Genomic DNA, 19,242 nt, shown 5'->3' on the forward strand with positions numbered 1-19,242 from the left:
CAAAATAGACACAGCCAGACTAGACTATTTTAGTACAAATTATGAGCTTATTGAATTTTTTTTTTAGATATAATTCTTGACAAAATTAGGATATATTATGTTTTTTTGTGTGTTTTTGCGTTCTGAGTTGCGGGCAGGTTAGTTTAAAACATCGGTCGGCTGTGGGTTGTTTATACATTGACCCGCGCATCACTGGTAACGGTCAGTGAGGGTGATGGGAAGATAGTTTTTAAAGGGTCATGAAACCCTCAGACTACTTTTTCTGAGATTGTATCAGAGGTGTGTGTATTGCACTTTATAGAAGAAAATGTTAGCATTCATTAATTTTAATTGTTTTAAACACAGTTTTGTGATGTGGTAAAGGACTTATAATACTTCGATGACGTGTCAGTGTCTCATAATTATTCAGACCTGTAGCACCGAGACCATAATCACGCTGTGTTTCCACCGTCGGGTCAGAAACTCCTCAGCGCTTCATTAAAACACCCTTTACACGCCTCTCTGGAACAACGTCACACAACTCCATCATTTCACCAACAAAGAAGTTATCAGAAAACTAATAATAGATAAGTCACTGAAAGCAGCGCGATCACAAAACAAACATGATTAGGGGTGCTCCGATCACGATCGGCCGATCGTTAATGCGCATCTCGTCAGTAAAGCCGGTTCTCTAATCAGCGGTTAATTCTATCAGGTGTGTGATTTCAAATAGAGCAGCTGTTACTACACAGAGCCATTGTTAACTGAGAAGATGCACCAAAAAACGCTGAAAATGAAGTGGATTTGCGCATCTTCTCAGTTAACAATGGCTCAGTGTAGTAACAGATGTTCTATGTGAAATCACGCACCTGATGGAGTTAACGGCTGATTAGAGAACCAGCTTTACTGATGAGATGCGCATAACGATCGGCCGATCGTGATCGGAGCACCTCTAAACATGATAAAAGCAGATGTTTGTTTGCATGTTTTGTTAAAGATTTACATGGAGCGTAGACGAGTTAGGACTGATAAAACATGTTACTATACACTACACTAAATAATACACGGACCCACTTTATATTAAGTGGCCTTAACTACTATGTACAAAATTAATTAAAATGTAAGTACAATGTACTTATTGTGTACATACATGTTTTACATTGTACTTATATTTAAAAAAAAACCAACATGTAATTACATCTGTATTTAATTTCTATAATTACATTTATAATTACACTGTTGACCCATACTTTACACCTTAACCCACCCTTAAACTTACCCATACCTCCAACCCTCTCCCTAACCTTACCCCTATCCCACCTCAATAGCAGCAAAAGTATTTTACAATTCAATATGCTCACAGTAAGTACATTGTACTTATTTTTTATGTAAGTACATAGTAGTTAAGGCCACCTAATATAAAGTGGGACCTAATACACTATTGTGATCGTCTGAATGAGAAGCTGACAACTGATTTCTTCAAGTGGTCTTACCATGTTTACTATGGTAATGTTAATGGCTAGTGTGCATAGTCTTTATTTCTTAAAAATATTTCAGACTTATAAGGTGACAAGTCATAATACACATCAGATCTCAAACAGAAGTTATTTCAAACACTCCCTGCTGTCTGAAAGTGAGTTCTGAGCTATTATTATTATTAATGTCTTTAACCTGTTATCCAGCACCCCCCATTATGGGACTCACAGCTGAAAGTGCTCTACCTAACTTATAATTGTAACAGTTTCCTACTTCAGTGTGTTACAAACATAATTTTGGTGTCTCCATAACGGACACAAACAGTTCTGTCACTGAAGAACTGAAACGTAAACAAAGGAATTATGATCCATATTACAACGTTATTGCTTCGTTGGACCAAACGTGCTCCATGAGATGTCGTTCAGTGGACCCTTACCTTTCTAACTAAACCGGGATTTACAGCTGTGGATGTGTTTATGACTCGTTATTACGATGGATCTGGTATGTACAGCGTTTCCATTGCACGTTTTTATGTGTACTGCTTACACAAATGTAGCAAATACAGTCTTTATAAGCTTTCCATTGAAAAACAGCGATCTGTCGTCGATGCTTGAGGCTTAGATCTTTATAATGATACATAGTTTGTCAAGATTAAATTTGTCCCGTTTCATTTAATCTATTCATAAACACTGACACGTGCGAGTTGAAAGGCTTTCAGGACGAGGGCGTCGGGGTGCTGGCTAAGAGGTTAAATTTATGAAATAATCCACGCCACTGATGCTCTCCAGATGCAAAGAAACCCCACCTTCATTCATAACCTCCTCTAACCTAAACTCAGAGACCCAGTTGACCAAAAAACCCTGGCCGTTGTCCCAGAGGAAGCCTGGACGATCAAGCCCCAGAAGTGACAGAAACCAGACTGACCCTGCCTTTATGAAATTACATTTAAATATAGAAACATGCAAGCACATACACACATATACTTTTTATTTTTAATTAGACTTCAATCCTCAGTTTGTAGTCAGTAAACATGAACACATTCAGAGTTATATTAAACATGTCCTGGCTCTTCCAAGCTTTATAACGTGGAGTCGGACTCAAATGAGAATTAAAATAGACGACGGTAACATTACTAGTCATGTAACATGTGAAATGATGTAAGATACTCACTTCAGTGTGTTGAGTCTACAGTGTTTATCCTGCAGTAGAGCAGAGATCTGATTCACTCCTGTGTCTCTTAGTTCATGTCCCCTCAGATTCAGCTTTCTCAGGAGTAACGGGTTTTTACCCACAATTCCAGTCACATACTGACAGCCTTCATCTGCAGCAGGACCCAAAAACCTGCAGAAGAGAAGATGAAGCTGGAATCAATTCAATGTGCATCACATCACAAAACTTTTAAAGATTATCAAACATTGTTTGTAACGAAAGTTTCAGTATCAAGTTTAAACAGTTGAACATTTAAATATACAAATATTTCAAAAAAGTCAAAAGTAAATTATTTAAAATAAACTTGGGGGGGCAAAAGCTCATCAGATCATGATTATCAAAAATCTGAAGATCTTTCTGGCTTTTAAGCAGGAGATGAAAAAAAAATAGCAAAGAGAGAACTAGCTTGTGACAGCTAAGCATTCACAGTGATATATTTAGTTGATCTTTTGATGCAGGCTCTTCCTATTATTATGTAGCAGATTTCACCAAACACTGGATTGCTGATCCACTAACAGAGAACATGATCTGGGTTCAGACCATCTCTGGATAGTTTTATTAAACTGATGTCTGTGTTGATGCAACAGTAATTCTGCTCATTATGAGAGGAACTGCAGGTTCAGATGTGTGTGTGTGTGTGTGTGTGTGTGTGTGTGTCTGTTATCACTGATCCTCTCTGACACACATCACATGTTTGCGGTCTGTAATAGATCTGCTGTAGTAGATCTACAGTGTTGTGAATCTGAGCTTGATTGAAATTTATGTACAGTGCATTCAGTAGGGCTTGTGTATTGCCAAGAATCTAGTTATGATACATATCACGATACAGGTCGTGATATATTTACAGATAAATATAAATGCCTAAATGTCATAATGGATAGTCATTGCATGTCTCAGAATTAGGCTATCTATTTACTCGCACTAGAGCAGCGCTGTTTAATCTCAGAGACGCATTCTTGTCTTTGCGTTTGTCAAATTCCCCTGTGTAAATAGCAAATCCATCATAGCACGAGCGCAACTGGCTATTTAAGGGAATGGAAAATGAGACTCTGAGAACCATACCGCCAAAGATAAATTGTGTTCAATAGACTCAAGTAAACATGCCAAAGTGGTTCCTGTCTGAAATACCTTTATCAAATAGTGTTGTCGTTTAATGGATTTATATTATTCCATACTTAAAAAGTTGTAAAGTTATTATGAAACACACAAAACGGTAGGGGTGTGACGGTTAGTATATAACCGTGAGACCGGCGGTTATAGTTGAACACCGTCATTAAAACTCTATAACCGGCAAAACTGTGTCATTAAAATATTTTTTACAAACATTTTTTATCAAAAATTATTTTCATTTTTTTAGATAGGATCATAAGATGCGCAATATATCGGGAGACATGGTTTTTACCACTTAATGAAGTTTTGTAAATCGTCAGACATGATATTTACCACTTTACATTAAATTTTGCTTTGTAGAAAACCTTTCTTAAAAACGAATTTTGTTTTGTACAAATTTTATCTTCATTTTAAGAAATGTTTCATCAACCAATTGCATGTATTTTAATAAATAAAAGGCAAATATAGCAGACAATGATAACCGTGACATGGAAGCACCAGCGCGCCGCGTTCACTTGCACTGCACTGTGAACTAGAGCGCATCTCATCGTAAATGAAACTCAGCGTAGGCCTATGCCTCATACATTAGTATTAAATATCTTTGTTGCATCCTTTCTAGAACAGACAATGGCTTTTTTTTTTTTTGCGGCTCGCATCAGCAAAGCATTGTATCGTCCATAGACCACAAAAGAATCAGCGGATGGCGGGCCAAAAAACGTTGGCATGGATGATGAGTTTTATGACAGATCTCCTTAATAAACGGAGGTCTGAAATCTCTGCCCCTTTACCGATCAGAGCGCGCGCTGACACGGAGTTAACCCGCTATCTCCAAGAACAACCAATTGACTCTACGGCAGATCCACTAGCATGGTGGCGAGACAATGAAACATGCTATCCGCTCCCCCACTTTGTACACCGAAACATGAACTGGGAAAAATCTTTAAAAGGTCCCATTCTTCGTGATCCCATGTTTCAAACTTTAGTTAGTGTGTAATGTTGTTGTTAGAGTATAAATAATATCTGTAGAATTATAAAGCTCAAAGTTCAATGCCAAGCTATTATATGTTTGGCCTTCCCAGGGACGCTGTACTTCGAGATCAATGGTTACAATTTATGTTTAACCTGTTAGCCAGCACCCCGACGCCCTCGTCCTGAAAGCCCCTAAACTCGCACGTGTCAGTGTTTTCGCATAGATTAAATGAAACGGGACAAATTTAATCTTGACAAACTATGTATCATCATAAAGATCTAAGCCTCAAGCATCGACGACAGATCGCTGTTTTTCAATGGAAGGCTTATAAAGACTGTATTTGCTACATTTGTGTAAGCAGTACACATAAAAACATGAACATTAGAAACGCTGTACATACCAGATCCGTCGTAATAACGAGTCATAAACACATCCACCGCTGTAAATCCTGGTTTAGTTAGAAAGGTAAGGGTCCACTGAACGACATCTCATGGAGCACGTTTCGTCCAACGAAGCAATAATATTGTAATATGGATCATAATTAATTTGTTTACATTTCAGTTCTTCAGTGACAGAACTGTTTGTGTCTGTTATGGAATAACTCACGGTCGGAAACTGCGTCTTGGTAGTAAAAAGACGGCATGGTTTTGCAGCGTACATTGTCACAAACAGAATGAGACGATCCACCGGAAAAAAGAATGAATGAAAGATAGGTGAAAGATAGTATATTTGAATTTTGGCGCTTCGTCCTGAGGGCTCGTGACGGGCTCTGACGCACCTGTCACTTGATGGAGGCGGAACTTATAGCGATCACCTTTTTTTTGTTTCTTTTATTTTTCAACAGTTTTTATATATGTGGGAGTGTGTTTTATGTTGAATGTGAATGTATCTGCATGATTACCATCTGTTTGAGTGCAAATCAGCCCAAATCAGCTCGCTATTACTGTATGATCACGCCTACCAAAATGAACTATCAAAGTTATTTGCATCGTAATTCATTGTAATTACTTCATTTCTAGCAATCTCAGGATTTTCTGTAATTGGCAAACAAAGTTAAATCTTTTTTTTTCTTGCTATTCTTATTTTTCTTACTCAAATATTCTTATTGTATTTTTCTAGTGCTCAAATAAATCACTTATATGATGTTTAAGTTTCTGTCTAGTGTTTTATAATGGAAAAAAACTGCAGTGGTATGTTTAATGACTAAATAGTTTGTAGAAACCTTCAATACTGTTGGTCATTTTTTAAAATATATTTGGGGGTGGGGGGTGTAGACATAGTCTCATAAAAATATTGCAGGAGTCTCATTTTTCATGATATCTTATTCAGATTTGAAACAGAAACTCATGAGACATGTGACTTTCAACCCATTACTTTTCTAGATTGCTCCAGGACTAATTTCATGTATTTTTATATCAAATAAAAAAATATTTAAGTCTGGTTAAAAAAAAAATTAAGGCACTTCAGTGACTATAACGTTTAATATTTTTGAGCATTATCAAATCTGGTTAATAAAAAGTAAAGCCCAAAGGGTCTTCTTTCCAAAGACACCAAAATTATGTTTGTAACACACCGAAGTAGGAAACTGTTACAATTATAAGTTTGGTAGAGCACTTTCAGCTGTGAGTCCCATAATGGGGGGTGCTGGATAACAGGTCAACTCGGTTCCCGAAAATTAGAATCCACATGTAAAACTATGTGCAGCACATTTTGCTGAGGACAGCTTCCTCAATCTCAATCAGTTTAATGCCGGATTCACACAAAGATTATTCTTGAAAGATGGAGCAGTTCCCTCTTTGTCTGGAGAAGGCGTTGTTGTATATTTTACAAGTGTATTTTATTAAGTTGGTGCGTTTAAGAGTTTCTGTAACTTATTACACAAAGGGCAACGCTGTTTAGCTTTGTTAACTAGATGGTAGGGCTGTGCAAAAAAATTGAATGCGATTTTCATGCGCATCTCGTCAGTAAAGGCATTCTGTGATTATAAGTACATCTCCAGCACGTGCATTCAGATCAGAATTGCCATGTTTTCAAAACAAATTCTGCCCACTTGCTTCTCAAAACTAGTCCAAAACTCGCCCAATCACGTTTCCAGGAGGGCAGCGTGCGCTCAGCTGCTGTCGAATCACAACACAGGAACCGCTGGCACAATCAAAACTCGTTACGTATTTCTGAAGGAGAGGCTTCATAGAACAAGGAAGTCATCAGCCCGTTTTTATGACAGTGAAAACAGTGGTATACAGATAAGTAAATTGTGCGAAAAATACTGTTTTTTTACACGCGAAACATGAACACATGTTATATTGCACACTGTAAACACAATTAAAGCTTCAAAAAAGCTTGAAAAATGGGACCTTTAACCCTCCATTATTAGAAGCGAACTACATTAACACTAACATTAGTAATAAACTAAAAACGAACCACTGCCATGAATCTTGTAGGATTTTTTTTTTAATATCGATATGTTTTAGAAAACCGATACAGTATCGCCAAACAAAATATTGTGATACTCATGTGTATCAATATTTTCTTACACCCCTAGCATTCAGTAACATTTATACAATCAGGATAATAAAATCACACTGAATATGTTTCATGAGAAATGTACACAATAACACAATCATAAATGTTAACTATTGAGGCACCAAACTACTGAACACCAGCACATCTAGTGACTCAAAATGTCTGATTAACCTGTAACTTTTAACACAACTAAAGTGTGCAGACATTTATCATAAAAAAACAGCAGCTGAAGCATCTGATCATTCATGTTTGATCATTTTCAACAACAAATTGTGTACCTTGCTGAATTAGTGAAATATTTAATATATACATATATGGGTGTGTGTGTTTGTGTGTGTGTATATGTAAAATGTGTATAATTGATTGTGTATTATTTCATCAGGTCTCACCTCAGAGTCTTGAGTTGACAGTTTGGATCCTGTAGTAAATCACTGAGCTGCTTCACTCCTGATTCTCCAGGATCATTTCCTGTGAGATCCAGCTCTATCAGGTGTGAAGGGTTTGATCTCAGAGCTGAAGACAGAGCTTTATAACCTTCTTCACTGATACTGCAGTCTGAAAGTCTATTAGAAAAATATTTTATTCTTCATTATAACACATTGTCACAAGTACATGTTCTAGAATGAAGAAAATAAAAAGATGCACTACAGGGATTTTGGCCTCAATGGACTCTTTTCACAGTAAAGCTGGTAAAGTTATATACTGGAGAACTCAAACTACAACAAATGCTATTTTTAATATTTGTAGTTTTAATTTTCCACAATTATAAACTACAGTTGCAATCAAAATTACTCAACCATTCAGAGACTGCTCTGTTATTAAAATCTTAAAACTCCAAAATAATACATTATATAAGATTGTATATTGACATTATGACTTCTATATATGCAATTATATATGCAATTTTTATTTTATCCAGGATCTTGAGAAAAGCTTATATTTGTAAAGTACTGCTATGTCACAATTATTCAACCCTTATTCAACATTGCTGTTTTACTTGGCAGTCTAAAGTCTCCAGGTTTTCATCCAAAATTTCTTCAATTGTGTTTCAAAGGCGAACAAAGCTTTTACGGGTTTGGAAGGACATGGGGGTAAATTTTCATTTTGGAGTGGAGTATCTCTTATTTGCATGGTGGGGAATAAAACAATTATATTTTTAGAAACTCTATTAAAAACATAATTAGCTTGAGCTGTTACACATACACAGAGTTAACCCATGCAAAGCTCATAAGCAGAAGAACACCATCTCCATCATCAAACAATCCAGTTATGGGCTTGCTTTACTGCAGCAGGAAGTGGAAACCATGACTGTATGAAGGACATCATGTATAATTTGAAGTATCAGGCCATTTTGACAAGAATTGTGATGCCCCTAGTGCAAAGATTGAAGCTGAGGATCAATGGACTTTCCTTCAGGACAGTTATCCCAAAGTACACATCCAAATCTACTTCTGCGTGGTTCAGGGATCAGTCATAGAATATAGATGAGTGGCCTGTTCAGTCTCCAGATTTAATTCCTATTGAAAATATCTGGTCAAATTTGAAGAAAGCTGTGACAAAGTGGAAACCAAAGATTATCAGTGATCTGGAAGCTTTTTCAGGTGAGGAATGGACCAAGACTGTAGTAGAGAGTTGACAGAAGCTTCTTAGTACTTACAGGCAGCGTTTATTGCTGGACTTTTTGGGGGGTTGAATAATTTTGAGCATGGACGTTTAGAGCCAATTAGAATTTCATCATGATTCATCAATGTTCCATTCTGAGAATCACTCAAAAGTATATTAACAAACTTTCTTTAACACTTTACTGGTGCCTTTGTTAAATTGTTTTCATAAAATTATGTTATCCAAAGCAAAATGGCATGCAGGTCAAGGGGGTTGAATTATATTGATTGCAACTGTATTATAACCTTCTTCAGTGATACTGCAGTCTGAAAGTCTTCAGAAATACTAAATAAATAAAATCACATTAAAAACATTTAATACACTATGATATTATAATTTCCCATCACCTCAAAAATCAATCTGTTTGTGAATATTTTAAAAATGTATCTACACCAACAAACCAATTTCACATTACTGAGCCATTCCTTGTGACAGAGCACTAGTTTACAGACCAGCTGGAGCTTTTCATTGATTCATGTTTAGATTAACCAAATTCAGACCTGAGTATCTGTAGTATCTGTGAATTTCTCAGCAGACTGGAGATTTCTGTCACTCCAGAGTCTCCTAGTTTATTTTCACTCAAATCCAGCTCTGTCAGATTTGAAGTATTTGATTTTAGAGCTGCAGCCAGAACATGACAACCTCCTTCTGTGATACAGTTGTTCTTCAGACTGCATAAAGAGAAAACACTTCAGTTATAATCTTAATATTTACCAGTATGTTTTAGCTGACATTTGACAAATACTGGTGGTGATGATGATGGCAACTCATTCAGTCAGCAATCTCTTATACAAGACACACAAAAAAACACCCAGCAGCAATAATTTGAAAATGTCCTTGTAACATTGAAATATTGTACGTCAATGTGTTGAGTGTACAGTGTTTATCCTGCAGTAGAGCAGCGATCTGATTCACTCGTGCAGAACATTGAGATCCAGTGATCTCGGTCTACTCATCGTGCCAAGATCTAAACTTAAAAAAAGGAGGTTCCTGGTCATTTGCATTCAGAAATGCCTCCAATAAACCATACATGGTGACAACACCTCCCTTTATAAATCATGTGAATGTATAATGTCCTCACCAAAATCATGGAAAAAGAAAGCAGTACTGACTGAGAAGCCATTCTGTGCTCTCACTAAACTGATCAGCGCACTTTTTTTAAACATGCTTTCGGTACAGCACATGCTTTGCCTAATCTTCCAGCATAGCCAGTTCAGTCATACAGATGGATCTAAATTTTAACAAAACACTAATGATTGTCACAAAACTTACCTCAGTATCTCTAGTTTGCAATTTATATCCTTAAGTCCAGTGCAGAGCAGCTTCACTCCTGAATCCTGCAGATTATTATTGTTCATGTTCAGCTCTTTCAGATTGGTATCTGATCCAAGAACTGAAGCCAAAGCTGGACAGATTTTTTCAGTTAAGCCACAATCATTTAGCCTAAAAGAGAAATAAATTAAATCACAGGGTTCGATACATGAAAATACATTTGTTAAATACAAAAATTTAATTTATACCAATTATTTTTAGATTAACAGAAAATACACTGCATATATATTAGAATTGTATTGATAAAATTTCCTACATGAAACAAACTAGCATGCTTGAATAAAACTTAATAAAATATGTAAATTAATAATAGGCTTATATCATTAATGGCAATGAGTTATATATTTAAAAGTGCTGCTCTATCTTGATGAGTTTCTTGAGGTGGAGATGTGGAGGTTAATAATTTATGCATTGAGGTTATGCAAGAGTATATCTTCTTTAAAGCAGTTTAAGAAGTTGAACTGCATATAGTGTTGAGTTTTTTTTCTGATGAGGTCAGCTGGGACACGTTCTGCATGCAGTAAGTTAGTAAAATAAAGATGACGGGATACCCCCCAATAATCAATACAGTAAAACTGCACATTTCATAGTGGCCTTTTATTGTGGCCAGCCTAAAGCCCCTTTCACACTGAACGTTGGACCCAGTAAATTGCCAGTTCCCCTTCTGTGTGAAGGCAAACACATCCTGATATGCCACATATAGATATGCCACAACTGTGAGGTGGATGAATTATATCAGCAAAGGAGAAGTGCTCACTAACACAGATTAAGACAGATTTGTGAACAATATTTGCAAAAAATAGGACTTTTGTGTACACAGAAAAAGTCTGAGATCTCGGAGTTCAGTTCATGACAAATGGGAGCAAAAACAAAAGTGTTGCATTTATAATTTGTTCAGTTTAGGTATGCACCGACATCTGCAAATTACCGAAGAGAAAAATGGCCAAAAATGCGAGCAAAAAAGACAGGCTACATATAATAATAATAATAATAATAAAAATAGCAGTGTTCAGCATGCATGTTTCACTCTCTTCGTCTGCGTGGTTTGACACTCCTCTCAATATTCCGCTCTGAAAATCTGAGCATATCACACCAGTGCTCAGGTCCTTACACTGGCTTCCAGTTACATTTAGGATTGATTTTAAAGTACATTTACTCATCTTTGGGCCCCATTTTAATTATCTAAATGCAAAGTGTAAAGCGCACAGCGCAGGTGCACTCAGGGTGTGTCCAAATCCACTTTTGCTATTTTAAAGACGGAAAACGGTCCGTGTGCCGGGGCGCATTTTTGGAATGGGTTGTCCCTATTCTCTTTATAAGTAATGGGTGTAACGTTCAATAATCCAATCAGAGTGTCATCTCCCATTCCCTTTAAGATCGAGAAGCGCTCACAACATGGCGGGTCGCTATTTACATGGCGGAATTTGTTGTCGGAAAAGCTGAACGCTTCTCAAGCGAAGAAACCAATCTGCTCGTGCACGAAGTTAAAGCGCGCGAGCAGATCATCTATGGGACAAGCAGGAATCCACCAAAGATCCACGCGAGGAGTCAGTTCATAAATGTGCATGTGTTTTGGCACTTTTGTTCAATTAATTTGCCAATTTCATTCTTCATTATAAGTAGTAATAGGCTGAATTGCAAATAGGTAGCCTAATTCTAATACACGCAATGACTATCCATCATTAATATGTTATACTTATGTAGCCTTCACAATAATGTTATTTTCACTGTAATCCTTTTGTTTCTAATATTTGGCATATTTGTGTGATGCGCATCCCTGTGTGTAATAAGCAAAGTCAATGCGCACTGTGTGGCGCTGGATGGGAAAATGCGAATGGCGCCGGACTGAAACTAGCAAACACACTTGCACTGCGCCTTGCGTCTTATTGTGCCGGGTGTATGATAGGGACCTATAAGTCACTCAGTGACCTAGGACCGAAATACATTGCAGATATGTTCACTGAATATATACCTAACAGACCACTCAGATCATTAGGATCGAGTGAGTTAGAAATACCAAGGGTAGTCCGCCTCTAGCTTCTATGCCGCCCACAGTTGGAATCAGCTTCAAGAAGAGATAGCACATACCGAACTGTACTGAAACCATGACCCTAAAACCATGAAACAATCCAAACCATGAAAAAGCTGAACCGTTTCACCCCTAGTATCAATGTAGATTAATGCAATTTTAAGATGAGAACAAAACATGACAAAATATATTAAATAACTTACAGAGCTCTTTTGCAGGTTTTGATGACTGCTGATAATCTAATGAGACACTCGTCTGATTTCTTGAATTTCTGAAGCTCAAACTCCTCCAGCTCCTCGTCTGATGTCAACAACACAAAGACCAAAGCAGACCACTGGGCAGGTGAAAGATTAGCAGATGAGAGACTTTCTTTGCTAAGGTGGGTCTGAATGTCTTCCACCAGAGTTTGGTCGTTCAGTTCATTCAGACAGTAGAACAGATTGATGGATCTCTCTGGAGACAGATTAGACTCTAATTTCTGCTTGATGTACTGAACTATTTCCTCTTTGCTCTGCTCATTGTCTTCTTCATGTGTTAAAAGACCTGGCAAGAGTCTCTGATTGGACTGGAGTGACAAACCAAGGAGGAATCGAAGAAAAAGATCCAGGTGTCCATTATCACTCTCTAGTGCCTTGTCCACTGCAGTCTTGAGCAAATCAATCATGGTTTCACTTTTGTTTTCTTGTTCTGCAGAGTCTTGATCAAACACACACTTCTTGTTAATGTCTAGAAACAGATGTGCATAAAGGGCTGCAATAAACTCTTGAATGCTCAAGTGAACGAAGCAGTACATGGTACCAAGAACGATCCCTGTTTCCTCCTTAAAGATCTGGGTACACATGCCTGAGTACACTGATGCCTTATAGACGTTAATACCACAGGCTTCCAGATCTGTGTCATAGAAGATCACATTGTTTCTTTCCAGCTGATCAAATGCCAGTTTCCCCAGTGAAAAGATGGCATCTTTATCCCAGGAAACATCTGGTGTATGTTCTCCATCATACTTTCTTCTGCTCTGCTGGATCTGAAATCTGAGGAAGTGTGTGTACATTTGTGTCAGAGTCTTAGGAGTGTCTTCAGTATTTGACTCCTGCTGTGTTTTGGAGACATCATCAACCTGATTGTTTTTCACAACATTCTTTCTTTTCTCCTCTAAAATGTTCTGGAGAACAGTGGCTGAAATCCAGCAGAAGACTGGGATGTGGCACATGATAAAGAGACTCTTTGATTGTTTAACATGATCAATGATTTCTTTGGCCTGATTCTCATCTGTGAATCTTTTTCTGAAGTACTCCTCCTTTTGTGCATCATTGAATCCTCGTATCTCTGTCAGCCGGTCGATACAGTCAGGAGGAATCTTACTGGCAGCTGCTGGTCTGCTGGTGATCCAGATGAGAGCAGAAGGAAGCAGATTTCCCTTGATGAGGTTCGTCAGGAGAACATCCAGAGAAGCTGGTGATGAAACATCATACCACGTCTCATTATCCTTAAAGTTTACAGGAAGTCGACATTCATCCAATCCATCAAGAATAAACAAGACTTTGAATTGATTTCTTCTTGTAAGGTTCAGTCCTTCTGTCTCTGGGAAAAACTGAGTTATAAGGTCCATCAAACTTAGTTTTTCTTTCTCCTTTAAGTTCATCTCTCTAAATGGAAGAGGAAATATGAAGCTGATATCTTGATTTTCTTTTCCTTCAGCCCAATCCAGAACAAACTTCTGCACAGAGACTGATTTTCCGATGCCAGCAACTCCTTTTGTCAGTACAGTTCTGATCTGCTTGTCTTGTTCAGGTGCTTCAAACAAATGTTTGCACTCAACCTGTATCTCCTGTGATTCATGACGTCTGGAAGTAACTTCAATCTGTCTCACCTCATGTTCAGTATTGACCTGTTCACTACAACCCTGAGTGATATAGAGATCTGTGTAGATGTTCTTCAGAAGTGTAGAGTCACCTTGCTTTGCAATTCCTTCAAACACACATTGATACTTCTTCTTTAGGCTACACTTTAGCTGATGAATGAAGAACAGCTCATCTAAACAGAAACAAAAATACAGATATTGTTTATTCTTATTTTCTCTCTACATATCAGTGATGCGCGGGTTGATCCAAAATGAGCGGGTGCCTGCGGTCACCCGCAGTTACGAGTCATCCAAAAATATTTGTAATGATATTCGGGTCGCGGTCGGTCGGGTCGTTTGAAATAAAAGTGCCAATTAAACCTTTGTAATTAATATAGTACTAGACACAATTCTGAAATACATAGGCCTACACTTTATTGGCTGAATTACTGGCGCGAAGATGAAGCACGAGCTCAATCTGCAGGTAGAGGTGGAAGCGGCACGAGAAAAGGTGAAGACGCTGTTTTTGGTAAAACATGATTTTGACGACTTCATTAAGTTTTGTTTTATAGAAAACTCTTTTTAACCCTCTGGAGTCGATTAACGCGTATACGCGTTATGAGTCATTTTCTCCTGATAACCCCGAAAAGAACTTAAATTACACTTTCAGTTTTAATCGTACAGATATGAGCAATATGAGCAAAATCAATCGAATCTGTAAAGGGTCTACTTTTTTTTGAATACAGACATAATAACAACAGAACTTTGTGCACTTATAAAATAAAGATAACAAACAAGGTGTGCTGTCTGCAGCCTTTGTCTCCGCTGATCGTCATGTACAAACACGTCATTAAAATGAACTGTAACTCCGTAAATACTCAACGAAGAGACATGAGAGAGATATCTATAGAAAGCTTGACATGTCTGCTTTTAAACTAAAAAAGTGCTGCCAAAAACAGATATTATGTGATAAAGTAATCCATATGAAAACAACGCGATGTCTGTTTTTCATGTCTCCCTTCATTATATCCAATGTGACCACGCCCCCGCGCTGAAATCGCTATTCAGATTCAAACTGAAGCGCGCGGCTTGAATACACCCACACAAAAGAAAAAGCAGCCAGACTGTTCTTCAAGTTCTTTTATTTTACTGTTTGCTTCGCGATGAGAGGAATAAGACATAATTAGCCTCGAAAAGATATGATGTGGTAGAGGATTTGAGATTTGGATTTCCTCAGAAAAAAGAATGAAGCTCTTTATTCAGCAGAGATCATAAACATGAGTAAGTCTATTTTTATTTATTTATATACTTGTACTAGTTTTCACATAACGTGTAAACATTTTACTAGTTAGACTTTTTCCAAATACTTTTTCCAAACTATAATTACTGACTAAATGTATAATCAAGTGAAACATTATGAAGTTTCAGTAACAATATACAATACTATACCATTCAAAAGCTTGATGTAAATAATATAAATGTAACAAATAGATAACTGTAACAAATGTAATAATGCTGTTCTTTCAATTTATTCCCCCTAATAAACCTGAAAAAACGTTCTCAGCTCTTTTCAACATTATTAATAATAATGCAGCTTTCTTCACAAATAAGACAAGATCCATCAGTGACCAATTCTCCACACCGCAGACCGAGGACAACTTCACAATGACGGATGCACACTCTTTATCCTCCTTCTCCCCACTCTCAGAGATGGACGTCTCCAAAATTCTCCTGTCCAATCATCCTACTACTTGTCCACTTGATCCAATCCCCACTCACCTCCTTCAAGCGATCTCTTCTTCAGTCATACCTTCACTTACTCACATTATCAACTCCTCTCTTCACTCTGGAACATTTCCCTCAGCATTCAAGCAGGCTCGGGTAAGCCCACTGCTCAAGAAACCGTCTCTAAATCCAGAGCTTCTTGAAAACTACAGACCGGTCTCCCTTCTTCCATTCATTGCAAAGACACTTGAGCGAGCTGTGTTCAACCAGCTTTCTATGTTCCTTGGACAGAACAACCTCCTGGACAGCAACCAATCTGGCTTCAAAAGTGGCCACTCAACTGAGACTGCTCTGCTCTCGGTTACTGAAGCCCTGCGACTAGCAAGAGCAGCTTTAAAATCCTCGGTACTCATCTTGCTGGACCTGTCTGCTGCTTTTGACACTGTTAATCACCAGATTCTCTTGTCCACCCTCAGAAAGATGGGCATCTCTGGAACTGCTCTCCTGTGGGTTAAGTCCTACCTCTCTGACAGATCCTTCAGTGTTTCTTGGAGGGGTGATGTTTCAAAGTCACACCACCTTGCTACTGGGGTTCCTCAAGGCTCAGTACTTGGACCACTTCTCTTCTCCATCTACATGACATCTTTAGGATCTGTCATTCAGAAGCATGGCTTTTCTTATCACTGCTATGCTGATGACACCCAACTCTACTTCTCATTCCAGCCAGATGACCCGACGGTAGCTGCTCGCATTTCAGCCTGTCTGAGTGACATTTCTAGCTGGATGAATGACCATCACCTTCAGCTTAACCTTACAAAGACTGAACTCCTGGTGATTCCAGCTAACCCATTGATTCATCACAACTTCTCTATACAGCTGGGCTCGTCAACCATAACTCCTTCGAAGACAACCAGAAACCTAGGTGTTGTGATGGATCATCAATTAAGCTTCACTGACCACATTGCTACAACGACCCGGTCCTGCAGGTTTGCCTTATACAACATTAGGAAGATTAGACCCTTCCTGTCAGAGCAAGCAACCCAACTTCTTGTCCAAGCTCTTGTTCTCTCCAGACTGGACTATTGTAATGCTCTCCTGGCGGGCCTTCCTGCATGTACTGTCAAGCCTCTGCAAATGATCCAGAATGCAGCAGCGAGGGTTGTCTTCAATGAGCCAAAAAAAGCTCATGTTACTCCTCTCCTCATCAGGTTACACTGGCTACCAGTAGCCGCTCGCATCAAATTCAAGGTACTGATGCTTGCCTACAAGACGACCACTGGCACGGCACCAACTTACCTAAACTCACTGGTTAAATCTTATGTGCCCTCCAGAAGTTTGCGCTCTGCAAGTGAACAACGCCTTGTGGTGCCATCCCAAAGAAATTCAAAATCACTCTCACGGACCTTTTCCTGGACTGTGCCCAGCTGGTGGAATGACCTCCCAATCCCAATTCGTACAGCTGAGTCTTTACTAATTTTCAAGAAAGGTCTAAAGACTCATCTTTTTCGCCTGCACTTAACCTACTAACACCAGTACTTTTCCAGTACTTTTCCTTTTCTTGTCTTTGTTCATTTAATAAAAAAAAAAAAAAAAAAAAAATCCTGGCTATGCGTTCTATACTAGACTAACTGAGACTTGTCATGGCACTTATATACTGTTGTTGTTCTCTTGTTGACCTGACTGCTTCTATTGTTCTCATTTGTAAGTCGCTTTGGATAAAAGCGTCTGCTAAATGATTAAATGTAAATGTAAATGTAATAATAATAATAATAATAATAATGATAATAATAACAATAACTTGTTTTTTTTTGTAGAAAATCAGATTATTAAGATAAAGATTTTCGTTTTCTATAAATTGTATCTTAATTTTGATCAATGTTTTATCAATTAATTGCCCATATTTTATAGATTAGAAGCAAATATATAGCAGACAATGTAATGAGGCCACGCCGGCACGATCACTTGCATTGATGTGAACGCCGAAACTCAGCTTGTGCCTCACAGATTTGAGAAATATAGGCTATATATTACAGAAAGCTTGAAATGTCTACTTTTAAACAAAAATATTAAACGAAAATAAATAGGCTACTCTCTGATTATGTAATCCATTTGAAATGTGCATTTCTCTCTGGCGTTCATGGCGAGTCTGCATCGTCAACTTCATCTTTGCAGCAACACAGAAAACACCAGTTTATTACTAAACAATTAAATGTCTCCTTGCATATTTTCGAACCAGCAGGCCATTCTGGGTTGAGCGAGACCCCACGGAATGAGCGAGCGGAGCGTAATATATGGAGAAATGCACTCTCCGCTCACAAGCTCTGATCGGAACAAACCAGAGCCTCACTGTCTGCGGAACAGAAACATCAAAATAGACATAGCCAGACTAGACTATTTTAGAACAAATTATGAGCTTATTGACGATTTTTTTTTTATATATAATTCTTGACGAAATGTGAATATATTAAGGATTTTTTGTGTGTTTCTTTTTTTTTTGCCTAGTTCCTGTGTCTATGGCCCAATGACGATATGATGAGCATTTACTACATTTAAAAAATGCGGGTCAGGAAGCGGGTCGGGTACAATATTTTCTTTTCCTTTTTTTGTGGTCCGAGTTGCGGTCGGGTTAGTTGAAAATGTCGGTCGGGTGCGGGTTATTAATACAATGACCCACGCATCACTGCTACATATATATAGGCGACAATCTTACAGATGATCACGAGTCTCTTACCTTCTAGAGTATCAGCAGCTTCATCTTGCTTCATCTCTCTCAGGAAGTAGAGCGTGAGATCAAGAGCTGCTTCATTCATACTGCATCTGTTCTCATTAAAGTCCTTCACAAAGTTTGGCAAGTCCTCTTTTTGTAATATTTTCTTAAACTTTTCCAGTTCTTTCTTTAGAAATTTGATTATTTTGCTCTCAAGATCCTACAAAGACAGAGAAGAATGAATGAGAAAAAAAAAAAAATCATCTATAATTGGTCAAACTTATTTATTCAATTAAAAATATTCATCAAAAATCAAGGTGAGACAAAAATTAATTTGCTGTAAATACAAATAAAAATTATTCTCATTCTTATTTAATGGGTTCTTCAGAAAAAAAAGAGAAATAAAAGTTGTCACACTTATTCTATTACATATGTTTATTATAACAATTAAATATTCTTGAAAATGTGTTTTATTACCTGGAAGATCTGCAGGAGACTGTCTGTAAAATTCTTCTGTTTTCTGTGAGACTGTAAATCTGGATCTAATGTTTCATACTGAAACCTGATCGTAAATAGAATAAATGAAATACTGCATTTTTAGAAAAAATAAAAATAAACGATAAATTTATGGACTACAAGTAGTTTTCTGATAATTATTCACATGTTCTGACAGTCTATGT

General features: G+C 37.6%; 2 protein-coding genes across 2 annotated transcripts in view; both read right to left on the reverse strand.

The window, feature by feature from the left end:
- LOC127987559 (uncharacterized) overlaps positions 1-19,242 on the reverse strand; it is a 1,718,354-nt gene that overhangs the window by 465,889 nt on the left and 1,233,223 nt on the right. The window lies entirely within an intron of this gene.
- LOC127987617 (protein NLRC3-like) overlaps positions 12,490-19,242 on the reverse strand; it is a 69,004-nt gene continuing 62,251 nt past the window's right edge. Inside the window, exons 3-5 of the mRNA XM_052589991.1 lie at positions 19,040-19,124; positions 18,587-18,782; positions 12,490-14,324 (exon numbers count right to left, since the gene is read on the reverse strand). Coding sequence (XP_052445951.1) covers positions 12,490-14,324; positions 18,587-18,782; positions 19,040-19,124 — 2,116 coding nt within the window. The remainder of the gene's footprint in view (positions 14,325-18,586; positions 18,783-19,039; positions 19,125-19,242) is intronic.

The sequence above is a fragment of the Carassius gibelio genome, chromosome B22, assembly GCF_023724105.1.
Source record: "Carassius gibelio isolate Cgi1373 ecotype wild population from Czech Republic chromosome B22, carGib1.2-hapl.c, whole genome shotgun sequence".
Taxonomy (NCBI): domain Eukaryota; kingdom Metazoa; phylum Chordata; class Actinopteri; order Cypriniformes; family Cyprinidae; genus Carassius; species Carassius gibelio.